This window comes from Salvelinus fontinalis, chromosome 32, assembly GCF_029448725.1.
Source record: "Salvelinus fontinalis isolate EN_2023a chromosome 32, ASM2944872v1, whole genome shotgun sequence".
In the NCBI taxonomy this organism is placed as follows: domain Eukaryota; kingdom Metazoa; phylum Chordata; class Actinopteri; order Salmoniformes; family Salmonidae; genus Salvelinus; species Salvelinus fontinalis.
In genome coordinates this window covers 14,497,188-14,521,091 of record NC_074696.1, presented here as the reverse complement: position 1 = coordinate 14,521,091, position 23,904 = coordinate 14,497,188, and the positions used below count along the sequence as shown (strand labels likewise).

General features: G+C 39.5%; 1 protein-coding gene across 2 annotated transcripts; it reads left to right on the top strand.

Moving 5' to 3' along the window:
* Positions 1–7,961: 7,961 nt before the first annotated feature.
* On the top strand, positions 7,962–19,752 carry LOC129830800 (geminin-like). Of its 2 annotated transcripts, none has more exons than XM_055893540.1 (6): positions 7,962–8,062; positions 12,328–12,430; positions 12,555–12,708; positions 12,939–13,021; positions 13,346–13,456; positions 13,585–19,752. In XM_055893540.1, exons 2-6 carry the CDS (start codon positions 12,356–12,358, stop codon positions 13,756–13,758), a joined length of 597 nt encoding a protein of 198 aa, XP_055749515.1. In that variant the 5' UTR covers positions 7,962–8,062; positions 12,328–12,355; the 3' UTR covers positions 13,759–19,752. The 2 variants fall into 2 exon arrangements, with proteins under 2 accessions (XP_055749515.1, XP_055749514.1); XM_055893539.1 differs by lacking the exon at positions 7,962–8,062 and adding an exon at positions 11,828–12,081.
* Positions 19,753–23,904: the final 4,152 nt, after the last annotated feature.

Below are 23,904 nucleotides of genomic sequence, written 5' to 3'. Positions count from 1 at the left end.
AATGTGTCGGAGGAAACACCGTGCACCTGTTTAGCGTGCACTGCGCCCGGCCCGCCACAGGAGTCGCTAGTGCGCGATGAGACAAGGATATCCCTACCGGCCAAACCCTCCCTAACCTGGACGACGCTAGGCCAGTTGTGCGTCGCCCCATGGACCTCCCGGTCACGGCCGGCTGCGACAGAGCCTGGGCTCAAACCCAGAGTCTCTGGTGGCACAGCTAGCACTGCAATGTAAACAGTGTGTTTTAATCAATTATTTGGTGACGTGAATATATTGAGCATAGTTTTAACAAACAATTACTTTTTCAATGTTTCACAATTTTTATTTTTATTAAATTCATTGAGGAGGATGGTCCTCCCCTTCTTCATCTGAGGAGCCTCCACTGGTATATATGGCATTTTGGGGGGCATTTATTGTGTTTTCATTTTAAAATTACAATTTTTTATGATCAGTTTTCATATGCACTTAAAATAGTAGGTACCCTTTTATTTAAATTATTATTTTGTATTTTATGTATCAGAATAGTTCCAAATTAGTCTCTCTTACTACAAGAACGGGGCGGGGCGGCAGGGTAGCCTAGTGGTTAGAGCGTTGGACTAGTAACCGAAAGGTTGCAAGTTCAAATCCCCGAGCTGACAAGGTACAAATCTGTCGTTCTGCCCCTGAACAGGCAGTTAACCCACTGTTCCTAGGCCGTCATTGAAAATAAGAATTTGTTCTTAACTGACTTGCCTAGTTAAATAAAGGTAAAAAAAACTATTAAAAAAAAAAAACTCTTAGTTTGGTCTTGAACATAATTTTCAGTTGAGTTGAATTTCAAAAGCCGGATAACGTCTAGCTCAGAGTTTATGGAATAAGATATTTTCACTTTAAGTTGATTTAAATGGTGCAGATCTCTGTTCCTTATCGTTTACGTTCACTGCTCCTACGTTTGACTCATCAGTTTACTACAGTTTATACTTTTATATAATCTTTGTTGTTTTGTCTTTGTCTATAGTTTATCTTAATGCTAGGGGGTTACGAAACAATGTGAAGCGCAAGGCCTTATTTTTATTTGCTAAACATTTTAGAACAGATTTCAGCTTTTTTCAAGAGTCTCACTCAATTTCAGCTGATGCCAACTTCTGGCGGTCACAGTGGGGCGACGATATTTGTCTTTCCCATGGATCTGAACGCCCCGCTGGTGTCACTACAATGAAAAATACCTTTGGTGGTAATATTCTACACTCGGAATGTGACCCCTTTGGTCCCTTTATTTGTCTTGTGATCAGTTACAATGACATTACACTCATTACTGTAAACGGGTACAACACCAAACATGAGAAACATACTTCATTGGTTATCTAAATTTCTGAATTCGTTATTATTGATAGGAGGGAACTTTAACAGTACTATAGATAATTCAACTGATAGATGGCCCCCAGGAAGGCCAACCAATCAGAATTTGAGTTTGAAAAGTTTGATCTTACTGATATATGGAGAGAGAGGTTTCCGGCCGACAGATCATTCACTTGGAGTAACAAAACAGGTTCCAGACAATCCAGAATAGATTTTTGGCTTATATCCAAATGTATTGATAGTGAGTGTGTTACTACAAATATTTGTACTACTCTCCTCACAGACCATAGGGCCATTTACATTGATATCAAAATATTTACCCCTGATACTAACCTTGGTAGACCATCCTACAGGAAGCTAAATATCTCACTATTAAATAATGATATAGTTAAGTTTGAGGTTAAAGATCTGCTTTCACCCTTTTGGGAAAGGGCTTGTGAAGAAAAATCGTATTGCAAGAACTGGGAGCTCTTTAAATTTGTGTCCAAATACCTTAGAAAATATGGTAGTAATCTTGCTAAGACCAGAAGAGCTGAGGAGGAAAAGGTGATCATTACGATAGCTTCCCTTTCTCAGAGGTCCCCAGCCGGCCTCTCGGGGGAGGAGAAGATGAAACTAATTGAGTTACAAAATACATTTGATAATATATATAGATTAAAAGCAGAAGGAGCCTTTATTAGATCTAGGAAAAAATTGATTGAGGGAGAACAGAATTCATCCTATTTCTTTAGACTTGAGAAATTTCACTCTAAAAATAACACTATCCATAAGTTAAACATTGATGGTGTACCCATTACATTAGGAAAACTGTTGTAATGAACACTTATGAGAATGGTGTGCTGAATTATCTGGACTTTACTATCTTAAATAATACTTTAATACTAAGATCAATTGGATAATACAATTCCTAAGAAGACCCACTTCTATGTGGAATTTTATTCCTCATCATGTCTTCTCTACTTTCGGTGGCCTTAACTCCATGTTGGTTTGCAATTATAATATTGACAAATTCCAGTGACACTTTCTACTTTTCATCGGCAGGTTTTCTTGTCATGGTCCTTAATTTATAAGCATAATTTTTCTCCACATATAGATTATATATGGAATAATCGTCATATGTTGTATAAAAATACTTCTTTGTTTTTGGGATATTGGTTCCGAAATAATATCATATTGGTGAGCCAACTGGTTAATGCAGAGGGTCTTTTACTCAGTTAAAAGGAATTTTTATCACTTTACAAGGTCCCTGTAACACCTAAAGATTTTGCAATTGTTTTAGATGCCATTCCCTCAGGTGTTGCTTTATTATTCAGGAACGTGTCAAGACCTGACCTTCAGAGCCAACCTTCCGTTGACCCTGTTGACTCACCAGTAGGAAAGATTTGTTCCTCTTTTGGTCCATTCAACAACAAAGCGATACGAACCTTGTTTCAGCAGGATGTTGTATCTATACTTTATGTCATGCCTTATTGGAATGGATTTATGGATAATATCTGTTGGAAAAAAGTTTGGATGTTGCCACACACATACCTACTTGTTAACAAAATTAAGGAAGTTTCCTTTAAAATGATTCATAAATATTATCCTGCCAACCACTATATGAAGAAGTTTAAAGGAAAACATCAACTCAAATTGCTCCTTTTGTAATGACCACCCAGAAACAGCGTTGCATCTTTTTTGGCATTGTATTCATGTAAGAAAACTGTGGCAAGACATCAGTAGATTTATAATTGAACACATTTATGAAGATCTTTCACTATTGTGGAGAGATATACAGCTTGGATTCTTTACCTACGATAGAAATAAGCTGAAACATTTTTATGTAATTAATTTCATTATTCTTTTGGCCAAATTGCATATTCACAAATGTGAATTTACAAACAAAAAAAACACATTTTCTTACCTTACAAAAAGAAATTGAACTGTATTTTAAGACAATTAAATACTCTACTAACAAAAAAGCTGTTATAATTATAAGTTATAATTATAATAAATATAATTATTATAATTAAGGTCCTTGTGTAATGTGATATTGTACCCCCTAGCCCAATTGTCCTTTGTATATTATTCATATATACGTGTGTTCCCACATGTGCTTCCTGTATTGATTTGTTGTTAATTAAAAAACATTTTTTATAGTTAGGCTAAAAAAATAAAATAAAATAAAAAGTTGTTCCACATGTGATGTCCAGAAGTTGAAGAGAAATCGAGGTAAATATTGCTTGTGTATTAGTGGCCTTGTCAAAGTCACTAATAGAGAAATTGGATTTTCAGCAAAAGTAATGAGGGCAAATGAAAACAGTCCATTAAGTCATTTCCAAACAGGCTATAATTTCTTTAATTTGTGGTAGAACTTTAACCCTCCCGTTGTCCTTGGGTCACAAATACCTGCCCTTGTGATCAACCCTCCCGCTGTCCTCGGGTCATTGTGACCCCCACCCCTGTGTTGAACCAACATGTATTTTATAATTTGTTTTGTTGGGATCATTTGTGTGAAGGAAGCAGTGAGAGTTTCTGTAACAGCAGTGAAACCAATCCCCTCCAGGATAGTATTCAACCTGACAGTTCGTTGGCCTGTCCTAGACTGACTCCAGTAGTACACAAGTGAACTGGCGCCTTTATTCATGTACCCATGTAAGTTGTAGGAAACAAAAGGTACCAATATTGTCATGGGTACACGTCCGTACACGTCCGTACATGTCCAGACATGTGGATCAGTGAACCCAATCCCCTCCGGGATATTATTCAACTTGAAAATGCCATGACCTGTCCTAGACTGACCCCCAGGAGTACACAAGTGAACTAGACGTCCGTACATGTCCAGACATGTGGAGACCTGTCCTAGACTGACCCCCATGAGAACACAAGTGAAATGTTGCCCTTCTTCATGTGTCCATGTAAGCTGTAGGAAACAAAAGAGATACTAATATTGTCATGGGTACATGTACGTACACATCCGTTCACGTCCGGTCTTCTCAGAGGCAACATCCTGAGAAATTATGGCCTTGTCAAAGTCACTAATAGAGAATTTGGATTTTCAGCAAAAGCAATGAGGGCAAATGAAAACAGGCCATCAAGTCTTCAATACACCAGGAAAATCTGTGTTAACAGAATTAGCACTGGCACAGGAGAGAATTAGCACTGCCACAGGAGAGAAAATCACTAGATTCTATGAACGTGATGACAACAGCAGAGCAACAACAGGGAAAAAGGACACACTAACGAGGAACAAGAAGAAAAAGCAGAAGAGCGTCTTGAATGGCACAATTCAGAACCTTTATCAGAAGTTTAAGAGGGAATATTCAGAAATTCATATTTCCTACTGTGAATTCTGCAAAAGACGTCTTTTTTGGGGTTGTCAAGCCAGCAGTCCAGGATCGGGACACATGTCTCTGCAAAACCCACGCCAACCTCCAGTTCGTGGCGGACAAACTACAGCATCACAAAGTGATCAGCTGCAGCAACATTGATAAACGTATTGAGTCTTTGTGCTGTGAGAACCTGAAGAAAGACCACATGTACACAGAGTGCTCCCTTTGTCAAGCAAAAGAGCTTAAAACATCTGACTTTGATGCTGTTGAGCAGACATGGTGGTTTGAGCGGAAAAACAAAGCTGAAGGGAGAGAGAAGAAAAACAAAAAGAGGGAAACATGGAAAAGTTCACTGTACATTTGACAGTAAAATACAAGGTGTGTGGCACTGCTGATTCTACTGGAGGACTTCTCCAAAAGGATTGAAAGAGAAGTTGGGGAAACGCGTGTACAACATTCCACACCAATACTCAGCTGAGAGAATTAAAAGACAATCTGGGGAAAGAGGAGATCGTTGTGCATATTGACTTTGCAGAGAACTACCTGTGTAAATGGCCAATGAGAGACGACATCATATGGTACAGACCACAGCATGTGCTTGGACATGTCCCTGAGCACCATCCAGTGACCAAAAGGCACATGGAGCTGGATGCCTTGGTCTGGGAGGAACTTAGCTCTCTTTCTAAGCCTTAAATACACTTGGAAACTCACTATATAGTACATACAAAGCAGGGCATAAAAGCATATATAAAATAAAACATGTGTGGCTCTCAATTAACTCTTCCCTCTATATATGTGCTAGAATTTACATTTGTAGCATCTAAGTGTAGTCAAGGACAAGACATTGTTCTCATGTTGAAAAGGTGCTAGTTCCAGTGTTTTGGAATCTTTATCTTATATTAATGAAATGTTTAACAATGCTTGTTGTTCAAAATGTTTGCAATAAAATATTGTTTTCATATATATATATTTTTTTTACATAGATGTCATTTCGACCACAACTTGTAATTTCCATCAGAACCAATATATTTGAAGTAAATCAGTATACAGTGGGGCAAAAAAAGTATTTAGTCAGCCACCAATTTTGCAAGTTCTCCCACTTAAAAAGATGAGAGAGGCCTGTAATTTTCATCATAGGTACACTTCAACTATGACAGACAAAATGAGAAAAAAAATCCAGAAAATCACATTGTAGAATTTTTTATGAATTTATTTGCAAATTATGGTGGAAAATAAGTATTTCGTCAATAACAAAAGTTTATCTCAATACTTTGTTATATACCCTTTGTTGGCAATGACAGAGGTCAAACGTTTTCTGTAAGTCTTCACAAGGTTTTCACACACTGTTGCTGGTATTTTGGCCCATTCCTCCATGCAGATCTCCTCTAGAGCAGTGATGTTTTGGGGCTGTTGCTGGGCAACACGGACTTTCAACTCCCTCCAAAGATTTTCTATGGGGTTGAGATCTGGAGACTGGCTAGGCCACTCCAGGACCTTGAAATGCTTCTTACCAAGCCACTCCTTTGTTGCCCGGGCGGTGTGTTTGGGATCAGTGTCATGCTGAAAGACCCAGCCACGTTTCATCTTCAATGCCCTTGCTGATGGAAGGAGGTTTTCACTCAAAATCTCACGATACATGGTCCCATTCATTCTTTCCTTTACACGGATCAGTCGTCCTGGTCCCTTTGCAGAAAAACAGCCCCAAAGCATGATGTTTCCACCCCCATGCTTCACAGTGGGTATGGTGTTCTTTGGATGCAACTCAGCATTCTTTGTCCTCCAAACACAACGAGTTGAGTTTACCAAAAAGTTATATTTTGGTTTCATCTGACCATATGACATTCTCCCAATCTTCTTCTGGATCATCCAAATGCTCTCTAGCAAACTTCAGACAGGCCTGGACATGTACTGGCTTAAGCAGGGGGACATGTCTGGCACTGCAGGATTTGAGTCCCTGGCGGCGTAGTGTGTTACTGATGGTAGGCTTTGTTACTTTGGTCCCAGCTCTCTGCAGGTCATTCACTAGGTCCCCCATGTGGTTCTGGGATTTTTGCTCACCCGTTCTTGTGATCATTTTGACCCCACGGGGTGATATCTTGCGTGGAGCCCCAGATCGAGGGAGATTATCAGTGGTCTTGTATGTCTTCCATTTCCTAATAATTGCTCCCACAGTTGATTTCTTCAAACCAAGCTGCTTACCTATTGCAGATTCAGTCTTCCCAGCCTGGTGCAGGTCTACAATTTTGTTTCTGGTGTCCTTTGACAGCTCTTTGGTCTTGGCCATAGTGGAGTTTTTGTAGTGTGACTGTTTGAGGTTGTGGACAGGTGTCTTTTATGCTGATAACAAGTTCAAACAGGTGCCATTAATACAGGTACCGAGTGGAGGACAGAGGAGCCTCTTAAAGAAGAAGTTACAGGTCTGTGAGAGCCAGAAATCTTGCTTGTTTGTAGGTGACCAAATACTTATTTTCCACCATAATTTGCAAATAAATTCTTTAAAAATCCTACAATGTGATTTTCTGGATTTTTTTTCTCTAATTTTGTCTGTCATAGTTGAAGTGTACCTGTGATGAAAATTACAGGCCTCTCTCATCTTTTTAAGTGGGAGAACTTGCACAATTGGTGGCTGACTAAATACTTTTTTTGCCCCACTGTATTATGTATAATTTACATACATTTATTTGTTTTTGATATGAAAATCATATGGTTGTTGTCATAATCTTACAAAAAGGTTGGGTGGAAATATCTTATTTTTCATGATAAATAAATGTTTTCAGCTGTCACCAAGGCAAGTTTATACATTCAGGCATCGTGTTGAATTATTCATATTTGGAAAACATTAATCACTTAAAATAATATTCAATAGAAGTTCATGTACAAATGTATAAGAAATCCGTTATAAATCAATTGAATGATATTTTCATTTTCAACTAAAATGGATGTTTAATGACGTGATGGAAATGACATTTGTCTATGGCTGTCGGGGAAAAATGACAAAATATATACATTCCTGAATAGTACGAACGCAGCCATTATCAGATATAGTTTCTAGACAAATGAAAACAAGTACAATACTGGTAAAATGGTGTTTGAATAAGTTTTAATTTCTGAAAGTTTGCAGTGCCCGAAGTTGCAGAATCACCCGATCACTAATTAGTGTACCAAGTTTGGTACTTGTATCATAAAGTTGAACGATCTCGGGTATGTTTGGTTCTTATGTGCTGGACAACAGAGGTCATGCCAAAACTTTTATTTTGAAGAATTTCCAAAATCCGGAAGAAGCATCACATGTGTCACGTGATTTAACAGGATATTTAAGCTCCTGGCGCGAGTTGGCGAGAAAGAAACGTGACTCCGAGAATTAAAGAAGCAAGGACATCTTTGCTATAACACTCACGGAAGCTGCCAAAACAGTAAGTTACATTATTATATGCTTTTCTAAAATGTTTAGTTTCACTCAAAGGTCAAATATACTTAAGTCAATGAGTGTTTCACACAAAGGATATCGCGTTATTTTTTTTAACAATTTGAATGTTAGCTTGGCTGTGGTGTACTGCTAACAGTTAACGTGACTGTACTAGATTTTGCCCTACTGAATTTTTTTCTTTTTTTCTACTTTACTAACTAATTTGGTCCACGTTCTTTTTGAGCAAGACATAGATCATGTTAACTATTTAGCCAGTTGCCATTACCCGAAACCTGGTCATACCAAAGATTCAGGTAACTTTCCCCTTTTGTCTGGCCATACCATGCCAGCCACTTCAATGCATTTTTGGCGGCTTTTTTCTATTGTTACAATGTTAACTAATCATTTTTAGCACACTCTTCCAGTATTAAGACATTCTCGTCTGCATTGCAACGATGTTATTTTGTCCTTCTCAAGTCACTGTTTCAAGCGTAGTAACTTGCCTTTTTAGGACCTACAATTTACGTTTCTCACCAGTGTTTTAAATGTGTCCATTAGGGACATTTAATCCTGGGTGTAAATCCTGAGTAAACGGCAGGTGGTTAGAGCGAAACCGGAAGGTTGCAAGATCGAATCCCCGAGCCGACAAGAGCATCTGTCTTTCTGCCCCTGGCAGTTAATCCACTGTTCCTAGGCCGTTATTGAATATCATAATTTTTTCGTAACTAACTTGCTTAGTTATATATGTGTGTGTATATATGTATATATGTATATATGTATATGTATATGTATATATGTATATATGTATATATGTATATATGTATATATATATATATATATACATATATATATATATATATATACATATATATGTGTGTATATATATATATATATATATATATATGTATGTGTGTATATATATGTATGTGTGTATATATATGTATGTGTATGTATATATGTATGTGTATGTATGTATGTGTATGTATATATGTATGTGTATGTATATATGTATGTGTATGTATATATGTATGTGTATGTATATATGTATGTGTATGTATATATGTATGTGTATGTATATATATGTGTATATGTGTATATGTGTATGTGTATGTGTATATGTATATATATGTGTGTGTATGTGTATATATATGTGTGTATATGTATATATATATGTGTGTATATATATATGTGTGTATATGTATATATATATGTGTGTATATGTATATATATATGTGTGTATATGTATATATATATATTAAAAAAAAAAAAAAGTTTTTCTAACGTCAGCATTAGGCCAGCCAATCCGGGTCATCAGTGTTTTGAATGTATTTTGGTTCAAAGGGGAATCAATTTATTGATCGATTTTTGGTCATACTGGACTTTAGAGGTAAACATTGTTTGTTACTATCCAGGACCAATTCAATAATTCACAGCACGTTTTTGGGTTCTTTAAATCGCTCTTACAGATTTTTATTTTAAATATTCCTTGAGTGGAAAATGTTATTGTTGCTGCTTCCTGTTACTTATCTTTGAAATGGCAGAGCTTCAAAACACTGGTATAAAATGTCCGTAATCCATATGTTGAAGACTATGCATAAAAATTACTCCCTGTTAGTACCTTAAACTGCTCACTCGTCAACATTTACCAATCGATCACTCCAGATTCTAATCGATGAGCTTGTTTTACTGTGATCAATAGGCTCGCAGATGAATCACTCAAATTTAAATTGTATGGTAATAGGCCAATTCATTGCTACTACATGTCCATTTGCACTCTACAAAGACAAATCACAACGAGCTTGGGTATACTACATATACCTGTCGAATAAAATAACCTGTAGTAGCCATATAGCAACTCAGCTCCTTGTGGGCCAATACGAAAAGGCAAGCAACACTTTTGGCGGTCATTTCAACGAAATATCTCCACAGTTAGGCCTAAACGGTTAAATGATCTTTCTCTTATTTCAGTGTTTTCTTGACTGCCAAATATGTTTGTGGCCAGCGGCTTTTATAAAGAGCACCCCTATTTCCCCCCCCCCTCCCCCCTGCGGTTTGAATTTCATAACTGCCTTCTAATGCCTTGATCAGACAGACGGTGTCCTTGCTTTTTTTGGTACACCAGAAGTACATTCACTTCCAATGGAATGTTGTGTTTGCCTTGCACCATGGTGTTGCAGTGTGTTCTTTGGCGCATCTGTTGGAAATCAACTTATGCATCAAATTTTATTCGTGGACTTGACAAATATTATAAAAAATCTTGGTGTTGCACAACCACTAAACGTGTTGGATTACATAATGAACTTAACTAAGATTTTTATTGATGCATGACTGTCGGTGTGAGGACAGGCGAGTATGATTAAACCAAAGATGCGATAATCTGTTTTAAAGCAATGACTTCTATATTTACATCACCAATCTGATGTAAAAAATAGATTATTTTCACTCAACTGTGATGTGTAAATACAAGCTTGTGTTAGGTAGTAACAAACTGTCCACATTGTTAAATTGGGCTAATTTCCCCATGTGGATTTTGGGTGATACTTTTGTATATGTTCAAATTAGTGGATTGGGCTATTTTAGCCACACCTGTTGCTTACAGATGCATAACATGGAGCACACAGCCATGCAATTTCCATGGACAAACATTGGCAGTAGAATGGCTTTACCAAAGAGCTCAGTGACTTGACGTGGCACCGTCATAGGATGTCACCTTTCCAACAAGTCAGTTTGTCAAATTTCTGCCCTGCTAGAGCAGCCCCGGTGAACTAAGTGCTGTTATTGTGTAGTGGAACCGTCTAGGGGTAACAACTGAAGTGGTAGGCCACAAGCTCTCAGAACAGGACCGCAGAGTGCTGAAGCGTGTAAAAAATCATCTGTCCTCTGCAACACTCACTACTGAGTTCCAAACTGCCTCTGGAAGCAACTTTGGCATAAGAACTGTTTATCGGGAGCTTCATAAAATGGGTTTCCCAAAGCCTAAGATCACCATGTGCAATGCCAAGCGTCGGCTGGAGAGGTGTAAAGCTTGTCGCCATTGGCCTCTGGCGCAATGGAAATGCGTTCTCTGGAGTGATGAATCACGCTTCACCATCTGGCAGTCGAACAGACGACTCGGTTTGGCGGATGCCAGGAGAACACTACTTGGCCGACTGCGTTGTGCCAACTGTAAAATATAATGGAGGCATAAAGGTCTTGGCTGTTTTACATGGTTTGATCTAGGCCAATTAGTTCCAGTGAAGTCAACGCTACAGCATACAATGAAATTCTAGTAGATTCTGTGCTTTCAACCTTATAGCAACAGTCTGCTTGTCAGCCAATAATACCTGACAGTCTGCTGCATGTTTGCTCTAGTAATGCCAAGTTAACAATAATATATTTTATGTGCAAGGCACACATTATGAATGACGATACCTTACAAGTGGTTAAAGGGCCTTGAACAGTGACCTCGCATCCTTCAAACTAATTATTGTCCACTCACGCACACCTTGGAATTAACTAAACTTTTTCAAATTTGACATCTACCTCCATTTAACTGCTTTGGTTTATTTGCACACTAACTTGTAGTAGTCCATAATGAGCTTTTTGAGAACTGTTCCCACGGTAATTATTTGTTCAAGAATGTCAGGGAGTAAGATGATGACTGAAGGCCAATTGCAGCCCGTGGGAATTTAAGGCAATCGCCCCATCAATGGTGCTCAGAGCAGGATGGACCTGCCCCTTTCCCTTGCCTGCCAGTCAGTTGGATACCAGACATGGGTTCAAATACTACTTAATCTTTCCAGTACTGAGTTTGCTTTAGCCTGTCTGGATTGCCAGGTAGATGGGGTTTGGACTTTCCATTGGTTCTGTTGCAACCGGAGTTCAATCAAGCAAAGCTGTAGTACGGGAAGTGATTTTGAGTAACATTTGAACCTTCACTTCAGTCAGATGCGTAGAGCCATTCAGTCACTTCACTTATTTTGCCATCCCACGATGACAATCACGAGTGTAACCGGAGTAAGAGCAGTTGAATGGCACTATGCCCAGGTGAATGCTCACAATACTTGGGTCAGGGAGTGCAGATTGGGTTGTTTCCCACCGATGTTGCACCTTAGTGGTTTCTCAGGGGAGGGTGTAACAAATGCCTCACTGATTCTGTTTTGTGTGTAATCACATGGTGACTTGTACAGTTTTGTTAATTACTTTTAAATGTAAATGTCAAACTGTGCAACTTTTCACATGTAACTTTTCAGTTGAATGTGGAGCTGACTTTATATGCATTTTATCTTACAGCTTTTTTTGGGTGGATCCATTCAAGACCATGGGACCCACAAGGAAAACCCTGCAAGTCCTCCAGCCTTCTGCAGTCAATAACAACCTAGGCAAAGTAATACCGGTATGCAATTGGAATTTGTCACTGACATTGCTGTATTTGGTTAACTAAAAAGTGTTCTGGTCAAATGTCTACCAACCTAGCACTGACGTGCAGTTCAAGTAATTATAGGTTTTCATGTGTTCAGACAGGAAAGGTTTCCAGAAAGAAATTGTGGAACGCAGAACAAGTGAAGGGCTCAAAGAGGGTGAAGGCTGAAGTTGCTGTCACATCACCAAAAGCAGAGAATGACAAACGACCCGACGGCATTACCAAGGAGACCTACGAGCTGATGGTCAAAGGTATGTTGGTATTCAATGTGTTACAAGGACAAATAGTGGTTATGGCTGGTCATTATCTTTACCCCATTTATCCCAACAATGTTTCATCAACATGGACTTGGCTCACATTTTGTCTACATGTACAATGCCCATTATCATAATCCCATAGAATTGAATGTCTTTATTTTTTAATTGATCTACGATGTTTGTCCTGTAGTTTAATTTAAATGGCCTATCCCCCTCTGTTTCAGAAACCCCTCCCTCTTCCTACTGGAAAGAGGTAGCTGAGGAGAGACGTAAAGCGCTCTACAATGTGCTCCAGGAGAATGAGAAGGTCAGTTAATCACTGAAGGCTGCTGACTAATGTTTAATCAACTTGTCCTGTTCCCACGGTTCAAAATGAGTCAATCACATAGTCTCTGGCAACACTCCAGCTGGAACAATGGGTGTTGGTCTGTGTACTCTCCATATCTTTGAAACCATTAATCTCATGGAATTCTGCCCCATGTTGTCTTTTGGTGCTTTCCTGCATAGTGGTATTATTTTAGCTATTGACCTTAAACTGATAACGTTAACATTTTAGTGGATTGTATTCTGTCAAGCTACCTTAAAGTTTTTTATCTGCCACATTCTGAGTGACTATACCTTGTTTGAGCAGTTGCACAAAAGCATCGAGGCCAAGGATGAGCAGATAGCCCAGCTGAAGACTGAGAATGATGAGCTTCAGGAACTGGTCCAACATGTACAGCACATGGCTGACATGGTAGAGGTAAGAGCTGGGACATTGATGGCCACAGGCTCCTTTTATTTTCCATCTCTTTAAGATCTATGGTGGATGCTTTTAAATGTAAGGTAGTGTGCGACGTTCAAAGCTAATATTCTGTTATCTACTCTCAGCGGTTAACTGGAAAGAGTCCGGAAAGTCCAGAGGACCTGCGAGAGATTGCGCTTTGTGCCGAGGACGATTTTGAGGGACGACAAGAATCTGATGAAAATGGCCCCAGTACCAGCAGTGATTTCACACCCAGGTCTGTCTTTGAGGAGGATGTCACAGAACAAAAGGAAGATTAACCCTCGGGGGAGGATGATTGACTGAATGTACTGGTGAAATCCTTCAGGCCACGCCTGTGCTTCTCACTTAACAGTCTGGCATTGATGCCTGTTACTTTATATTTTTTCTTTGCTTAACACCTGAGGTACTTGTGCAAGATTTTTACTTTCACCATACCCTTTTTACAACGTGGCTATGAAAAGAGGCAGTTCCCTAGTTTATATTTTTCTTTGCTTTTGACTTTTTAAATGGCATTTGTTATAGGATTTTGTTATAGTGCAGTTTTAATGCACTCTGTACATATGCTTCAGGACTGTCCTATGACATAAACACCTTTATTTTTTTATTGATCACTTACATTTTAATTCCTCAAACCAGTGTGATGTCAGTTAGCCTATTTGATGTAACCCTAAAAGGCATCTGAATTACGTTTGAAGAGCCATAGTGTGTCTCCGCAACCTGCACCGGGTGTTGTAACTCCCTGTGGTGCCTTACATCCTATTATATACTGGGTGGTTCGAGCCGCCGTGGTATACCAGTCACCGCCCTATCCCATCTGGACCGGAGGAATGCTGTTCGTTGACTACAGCTCAGCATTCAACACATAGCACCGACAAACTGAAATGGTCCATGTACAGTGTGGCAAAGTGCAACAGTGCCTCTTCAACCTCCAGGAGGCTGAAAAAAAATTGTCACCGAAAACTCGCACCAACTTTTACAGGTGCGCAATTGGGAGCATCCTGTCAGGCTGTATCATGTCCTGGTATGGCAACTGCAACGCCCACAACACATCAGGGCTCTCCAGAGGGTCGTGAGGTCTGCACAACACATCACTGGGGGAAAACCACCTACCCTCCAGGACACAACACCCGATGTCACAGGAAGGCAAAAAATATGAAGGACAATAACCTCCCGAGCCACTACCTGTTCACCCCGCTTCTATCTAGAAGGGGAGGTGCATGAGCGCTGGGACAGAGCGCTTGAAAAACAGTTCTCAAAGCCGTCAGATTGTTAAACAGCCATCACTAGCACAGAGGCGTTTGCCTACCTACGGACTTGGTATCATTGGCCATTTTAAGTGGGACACTAGTCACTTAAATAAGGCCGCATCTCACATTACTCATCTCATATGTATATACTGTATTCTTTATGATCTATTGCATCTTAGCTGCTCTCACTGCTCATCCATATTTTGTTCTTTTATATATTAGAGGTCGACCGATTATGATTTTTCAATGCCGATACCGATTTATTGGAGGACATGTATGTATATATATAATACTTTTTTTATAATATATATATCATACACACATTTTTGTAATGACAATTGCAACAATACTGAATGAACACTTATTTTTACTTAATATAATACATAAATACACGCACACAGCTCTGAAGTGACAATGATACTGAAGAGTCTGCTTAGGAGACAAATACTCAACTGTTTGAATAAAAATAGAGTAAGTTACCTGTGATGAATGTTGAAAACAAACTTTGATTTCTATATGCAGGAAATCCTATTTTAATAATGGGCATGGTAAGAATTGACAACCAAAGTGCGAGTCATAATTCCCATGACACCTTTTTAGCAAAATCCGAAAAGCGGTTCCTTCAATTATTGCATAGGATCATTTTAGATTCGCTTAAAAAAAGGTCTGTTTCGTGTAGGCTTACATCACCGTGCCAATTTTATAACTGCGTAGATATCCATAGGACAAGGTAACTGATCAATATTGGCTAAATTATAAGCGAAGATAAAAACATTTGTAGAGTGGATTTATGAAAATATGTTGACAAACGTTACCTTATCCTAGTGAGATTTACACGGGTATCAAAACGTTGAGGCGGTGTAAGCCTGCATGAAACACAGACCTTATTTGAAGTAGATCAAGACACTCTATGGAAGAAATGAACGGTAAAATAACGAAGGAACCCCTGTCAAGTTCAGCCGCAACTTATTACAGGAATTATAAAGCGTTGACTATTTCTCTCTAAACCATATACCTTTGACTAATCCAGAAACTATCACCTCGAAAACAAAATGTTTATTCCGTTCCGTATTTTATCTAACGGGTGGCAACCATGAGTCTAAATATTCCTGTTACATTGCACAACCTTCAATGTTGTCATAATTACGTAGAATTCTGGCAAATTAGTTCGCAAAGAGCCAGGCGGCCCAAACTGTTGCATATACCCTGACTGCATGCAAGGAACGCAAGAGAAATGACACAGTTTTGCCTGGTTAATATTGCCTGCTAACCTGGATTTCTATTAGCTAAATATGCAGGTTTAAAAAATATACTTGTGTATTGATTTTAAGAAAGGCATTGATGTTTATGGTCAAGTACACATTGGAGCAATGACAGTCATTGATTGTTTTTTATAAGATAAGTTTAATGCTGGCTAGGCAGGCTCCTCGTGTAGTGCAATGTAATCAGGTGTTAGAGCATTGGACTAGTTAACTGTAAGGTTGCAAGATTGGATCCCCCGAGTTGACAAGGGGGATCCCCTGAACGAGGCAGAACGTTCCTAGGCTGTCATTGAAAATAAGAATGTGTTCTTAACTGACTTGCCTAGTTAAATAAAGATGTAAAAAAAATCGTAAAATTGGCGCCCAAAAATACCGATTTCCGATTGTTATGAAAACTTAAAATCGGCCCCGATTTAAATCGGCCATTCCGATTAATTGGTCGACCTCTAATGTGTGTATATATATATATTCCTTTACTAGATTGTATTAGGTTTTGTTGTGGAATTGTTAGATACTGTCGACTCTAGACGCATAAGCATTTCGCTACACTCGCATTAACACCTGCGAACTGTGTGACCAATAAAATTTGATTTGGCTTTTATTTTTCTAATTATGTTGGTAATCAGTTTATAATGGCAATAAATCACCTTGGGTTTGTGGTATATGGCCAACATAACACGGCTAAGGTCTGTATCCAGGCACTCCGCTTTGCAGCATTGTGAAGTTCTTAATTACACTTTGGCTGGTGTATCAATACACCCAGTAACTACAAACATAAACGTCCTTCCTAACTCTGTTGCCTGAGAGGAAGGACACCGCTCAGGGATTTCACCATGAGGCCAATGCTGACTTTAAAACAGAGTTTAATGGCTGTGATCGAACTAAGGCTGGGTCAACATTGTAATTTCTACAGAATACTAAAAATACAGTGAAAAGAAGGAAACAAAATGGACTAGAGCTAGGCACAGGCTAGAGGTACACCTGGTTCAGTCTGCTTTCCAACAGACACTGGGAGACAAATTCCCCTTTTCAGCAGGACACTGACCTAAAACACAAGGCCAGAGCTACACGAGTTGCTTACCAGTTAGCTAATTTTCCTCCACCAGCTGTAATGTCAATACCGTTGTAAAGCATAATTTCTCCCCTTTCCAACAAAATCAATTACATGACCTAAACACTGCATAATTCAAGCAGGCAATGAGCCCCGTCGGGTCTTTTTAAAAATGGCGGGTGGGGAAGCGAAACTAATGCGTGGTAGTGAGATGTCGTGTGGTAAAATTACTTTTACTCGATCTGTCCAACTTATCACTTTATCGCCTCTAAAATGTAAATGAAACGCTAAAGAGTTTATATAATGTGTCATTACATACCTATTTGAAGGTTTGTTTCAAATTTGAATCGTGTTTTTAGGGCGGTGCTAAAGTGATCTTATAAGTAAACAGCGGCTTTGAGAATGATGATCGCATGCAATGATGACAAAAAAATTACTAGGTATCCCCCTTACCCCCGTCACTGTCCATTTCTTGTTTTTAAAAGATGAGAGAAGTGCTACACCTGGTGGAGAGAGATTGTAAGACAGAAATAGTTGCTTTATGCGTGCTGTACGTTACGACATGACATGTCAAGATGTAACGGAGGGTCAGGTTTTTCAACTCTTCTCCAATACTATAGATCATTACCATGTCGATCAACGTGTAACAGTATAACTTTAAACCGTCCCCTCGCCCCGACCCGGGCGCAAACCAGGGGCCCTCTGCATACATCAACAACTGACACCCACGAAGCGTCGTTACCCATCGCTCCACAAAAGCCGCGGCCCTTGCAGAGCAAGGGGCAACCACTACTTAATGTCTCAGAGCAAGTGACGTAACTGATTGAAATGCTACTAGCGCGTACCCGCTAACTAGCTAGCCATTTCACATCCGTTACACTCACCCCCCTTTCAACCTCCTCCTTTTCCGCAGCAACCAGATGTGATCCGGGTCAACAGCATCAATGTAACAGTATAACTTTAAACTGTCCCCTCGCCCCGACACGGGCTCGAACCAGGGACTCTCTGCACACATCAACGACGGTCGCCCACGAAGCATCGTTACCCATCGCTCCACAAAGGCCACGGCCCTTGCAGAGCAAGGGGCAACCACTACTTAATGTCTCAGAGCAAGTGACATAACTGATTGAAATGCTACTAGCGCGTACCCGCTAACTAGCTAGCCATTTCACATCCGTTACAAACGCTTGAATAGAAACCTAGCTCACACCCCCGATTTTGAAGTGAACACAGTTGCTACAGTCCCGTTAGTTTTCTCTTTAGCCTCGTTTGAATGTCGCGGTTACGCACATTTGTACGGAATAGGGTGAGTTTACGTTAGCTGGCCACTGACTTTTTTCTTTTTCCTTTTTTTTATTGAAACGTATGTAAATTAGGTTGAGGTTTCAAAAAAGTAATATTTACACATTTTGTGGGACACGCTGTATATTGTAAAATTCGACTGCGCGACAGACCACACCATTTAATATCCAACTTTTTACTTTATTTATTCATACTAATTTGTTAGTATTAAACTGGGATCTACTTTCTCAAAACAATATTAATCTGAAACTAATAATGAGACATTTGGTTACAACACGGAAGATGTTGGTGAAGAACCATTTTGTAAGAGTCTACAGGAGGGCACACCGGGCTACGCAATGAAAAGTTGACAGGCCAGTCTTTTTTTTTTTGTACTGGAAGGCTAGCCAACTAGTGAACACTTCGGATATGAGGTTGGTGTCTTTTTTTAAAACAAAATTTATCGGATATATCTTGTAATTGAGCAAAATGGTAAGGTGGCCAATAACTGGGGGCCGTATGCCGACAATACGGGACGTATTTTTTTTGCTAAACCGCTTATAAAAAAAGCTGATAGTATGTTTGACATTGCTAACCCGTTAGCAAACATTTTTACGACACCAATAATCACAGATCATTGATGGCCTGATCACAAGATAACACTGTTAGTAATATATTTCTTAAACGCTGAATTTGCCGATAATACGGGGTGCTACGGTACAGTTTTGACTTAAATCGTCGTGAAAATTCTATGGTAAGACTTGACAATGGCAATGATCAACAACCAACTGACAGAGCTGGAATATTTTTATTTTGCAAATATTGTACAATCCAGGTGTGCCAAGCTCTTAGATTTACCCAGAAAGACTCACCGGTTTTATCGCTGCCAAATGTGATTGTAACATATTTTGGCTCAGTGGTGTGATTTACTTATGTAAATTAATTTCTGTTTAGAATTTTTAATAGATTTGCCAAAAATTGTAGAACATGTTTTCACTTTGTCATGATGGGTTATTGTGTGTAGATGTATGAGGTCAATGTAGAGTTTAGGCTGTAACAATGGGGAATAAGTCAAAGGCTATATACTGTAGCGACCCGCACAGACTGTTGTGTGTTAGGCTAGGAGGTGGTTGTTGTACTTCTTACCAGTACCCAGTGTTCATGGGGTCCGACATGCCAATCAACCTGCTATCTGCCAATCACGGGAATGCCTGGAATGTTCTGATGCCGGGCATCTTGGCGGAGTGGCGTGGAGGGGGGTTGGGCAGGGGGATGGAGCATTGGAAGTTAAGACCGGGTTTAGCCTTTGTTCTCTCTCACGTCTGGCCTTCACAGGAGAAGGTCACGGTTGGCTTGTGGGTTCTTTCATTTATTTGGCCAAACAGTAGCCTGGGTAAAGTGGGTTAATAAACCGTCAATTCGTGAACTCAATCATCTGTCTGGACAATTGTTCCTTTATGATGTAGTCAGGTCATTACAATACTTTCTGAAGGCACTTTAACTCGCCTGCTGTCCCTCTCTGACCTCTAGGCTACCTGCTACATAACACACTGTGATAAACAAGGGCTATGCAATGTGCTTTGATTTCAAAAGACATTGAATATAATCTTACATTTATTTGTAGTTCTGAGCAGTGCAGTGGTTCCAAAGACTGATGCATTTTGTCTGTCTGCATTCATTCACTGCCATGCACTGAGCCAATCCATTGTTTAAGGATGTCACTATAGGATAATTAGCCCACGAGTTGCGCTTCACCACAAGACAATTGGGAGCAATTAGATGTTTAAACAAGAACATTGCATAACACGATTTACTCTCAATTGTCTTGTTTGGCGCTGAGCCTGAACTATGATTATCCATTTGTGATGTTATTCAAACACAGATTATTCTGTCGACAAGGTGACCTTTGTAACCTCTGCTGCTAGAAACTAGAGTAAAGATTAGTAATGATTAACTAGACTTATTCAGTGAGTGCAAGTTTTCTAATTTTTAGTTCAATCAATATACTACATTAGGCCAATATTGCTTAAATTCTGAAGTGTTGAATCAAGGTTGGGAGCCTTAAGCACACCGTGTCATATTCTACTGTACCGGTGTAGTCCAATGTGACGTACCGCCAGTATTCTAGGACAAATCGAAGTATTTGTTTGAATCAAGGTTTCTCTGGAGACCAGTTATTTCCATATCCTCAGAGGGTGGAGGGGGACCTGTATCAGTGATCTTGACTTGATAGACAGATCACCTTCAGAAATGGAGAACCTTGTGCACTCCCCTATGGATATAACTGGTTTCAAAATCATCATAGATATATGCTTAGTTGAGGTCAAATCAGCTCATAAAAGTATGTTTTGTCTGTGTGTGTGTGTGTGTGTGTATACACACATAATAATATATACTGTATACACACACTGCATTCGTAAAGTATTCAGACCCCTTGACTTTTTCCACATTTTGTTACATTACAGCCTTATTCTAAAATTGATTAAATCTTTTTTTTCTTTAATCTACACTACCACATTTAATGGAAAGAAAACCGATTCTAGAAATGTATGCAAATGTATTAAACATTTAACTGAAATCACATTTACATAAGTATTCAGACCCTATTCAGTACTTTGTTGAAGCACCTTTGGCAGTGATTACAGCCTTGAGTATTCTTGGGTATGACGCTACAAGCTTGACACACCTGTATTTGGGGAGTTTCTCCCATTCTTCTCTGCAGATCCTCTCAAGCTCTGTCAGGTTGGATGGGGAGCGTTGCTGCATAGCTATTTTCAGGTCTCCAGAGATGTTCGATCGGGTTCAAGTCCGGGCTCTGGCTGGGCCACTCAAGGACATTCACTTGTCCTGAAGCCACTCCTGCGCTGTCTTGCCTGTGTGGTTAGGGTCTTGGTCCTGTTGGAAGGTGAACCTTCGCCCCAGTCTGAGGTCCTAAACGCTCTGGAGCAGGTTTTCATCGAGGATCTCTCTGTACTTTCCACTGTTCATCTTTGCCTCGATCCTGACTAGTTTCCCAGTCCCATGATGCTGCCACCACCATGCTTCACCGTAGGGATGGTGCCAGATTTCCTTCAGACGTGATGCTTGGCATTCAGGCCAAAGAGTTCAATCTTGGTTTCATCAGACCAGAGAATCTTTTTTCTCATGGTCTGAGTCTTTAGGTGCCTTTTGGCAAACTCAAAGTGGGCTGTCGTGTGACTTGTACTGAGGAGTGGCTTCTGTCTCGCCACTTGACCATAAATGCCTGATTTTTGGAGTGCTGCTTTTTTGATTTTTGGAGTCCTTCTCCCCCGATTACTCAGTGTGGCCGGGAGGCCAGTTCTAGGAAGAGTCTTGGTGGTTTCAAAAGTCTTACATTTAAGAATGATAGAGGCCACTGTGTTCTTGGGGACCCTCAATGCTGCAGAAATGTTTCGGTACCCTTCCCCAGATCTGTGCCTCGACAGACTCCTGTCTCGTAGCTCTAAGACCAATTCCTTCGACCTTATGGCTTGGTTTTTGCTCTGATATGCACTGTCAACTGTGGGACCTTTAATAGACAGGTGTGTGTGTGCTTTCCATATCCTATCAATTGATTTTACCATAGGTGGACTCTTATAAAGTTGTAGAAACAGCTCAAGCGTCATCAATGGAAACAGGATACACCTGAGCTCAATTTGAATATCATAGCAAAGGGTCTGAATGCTTATGTAAAGGTATTTTCTGTTTAAAAAAAAAAATACATTTGCAAAAATGTTTAACCTGTAATGGGGTTTTGTGTGTAGATTGCTGTGTGTTTGTACAGTTGAAGTCAGAAGTTTACATACACCTCAGCCAAATACATTTAAACTCAGTTTTTCACAATTCCTGACATTTAATCAGTAAAAATTCCCTGTCTTGGTCAGTTAGGATCACCACTTTATTTTAAGAATGTGAAATGTCAAAATAATAGTAGAGAATATTTATTTCAGCTTTTATTTCTTTCATCACATTCCCAGTGGGTCATAAGTTTACATACACTCAATTAGTATTTGGTAGCATTGCCTTTAAATTGTTTAACTTGGGTCAAACTTTCAGGTAGACTTCCACAAGCTTCCCACAAAGTTGGGTGAATTTTGGCCCATTCCTCCTGACAGAGCTGGTGTTACTGAGTCAGGTTTGTAGGCCTCCTTGCTCACACGCTTTTTCAGTTCTGCCCACAAATTTTCTATGGGATTGAGGTCAGGGCTTTGTGATGGCCACTCCAATACCTTGACTTTGTTGTACTTAAGCCATTTTGCCACAAACTTGGAAGTATGCTTGGGGTCAATGTCCATTTAGAAGACCCATTTGCGACCAAGCTTTAACTTCCTGACTGATGTCTTGAGATGTTGCTTCAATATATCCACATAATTTTCCTCCCTCATGATGCCATCTATTTTGTGAAGAGCACCAGTCCCTCCTGCAGCAAAGCACCCACACAACATGATGCTTCCACCCTCGTGCTTCACGTTTGGGATGGTGTTCTTTGGCTTGCAAGCCTCCCCCTTTTTCCTCCAAACATAGCGATGGTTATTATGGCCAAACAGTTCTATTTTGGTTTCATCAGACCAGAGGATATTTTTCCAAAAAGTACAATCTTTTGTCCTCAATCTTTTTGCAGTTGCAAACCGTTGTCTGGCTTTTTTATGGTGGTTTTGGAGCAGTGGCTTCTTCCTTGCTGAGCGGCCTTTCAGGTTATGTTGATATAGGACTAGTTCTACTGTGGATATAGATACTTTTGTAGTTTCCTCCAGCATCTTCACAAGGTCCTTTGCTGCTGTTCTGGGATTGATTTTCACTTTTCGCACAAGTTCGTTCATCTCTAGGAGAAAGAACGCGTCTCCTTTCTGAGCGGTATGATGGCTGCGTGGTCCCATGGTGTTTATACTTACGTACTATTGTTTGTACAGATTAACGTGGTACCTTCAGGCATTTGAAAATTGCTCCCATGGATGAACCATACTTGTGGAGGTCTACAATTCCTATGATGTCAAGCAAAGAGGCACTGAGTTTGTAGGTAGGCCTTGAAATACATCCACACCTCCAATTGACTCAAATGATGTCAATTAGCCTATCAGAAGCTTCTAATGCACAGTCAACTTAGTGTATGTAAACTTCTGACTTCGTGTGTGTATGTGTATATAAATATATATTTATGTATTAATTAGTAGAACTGTAATACAGAAGCCATCTACACTCTGTACAAGCTGGGGCTGTATAAGTGTTTATACTCAAAGAATTTGATTTTATGGAAAATTATATAAATACCAGAATTCTTTTAATATCCTTGTTAGGGTGTTTTGGTCTCTACAGCATTTTGTTTGAAGTGACTGAGGATTTGGGCATTCTGAAGCATCCTGCCATAGACCCTACCAAACCCATTGTTTCACTAACAGCGATTGTAATGGTGGCTAAATAAAGAAAACCAAGCCATATTGTAGGTCGATGTCTCAGAATCAATGGATTAATCACTTTTTGTCAATACATTTAAGTATATTTAACAAAATGTAATATTTCTAAATTAAAATATACAATCAATCAAATTATGGTAAATCAGCTTTTTAGTACTAGTGGATTGTAAAA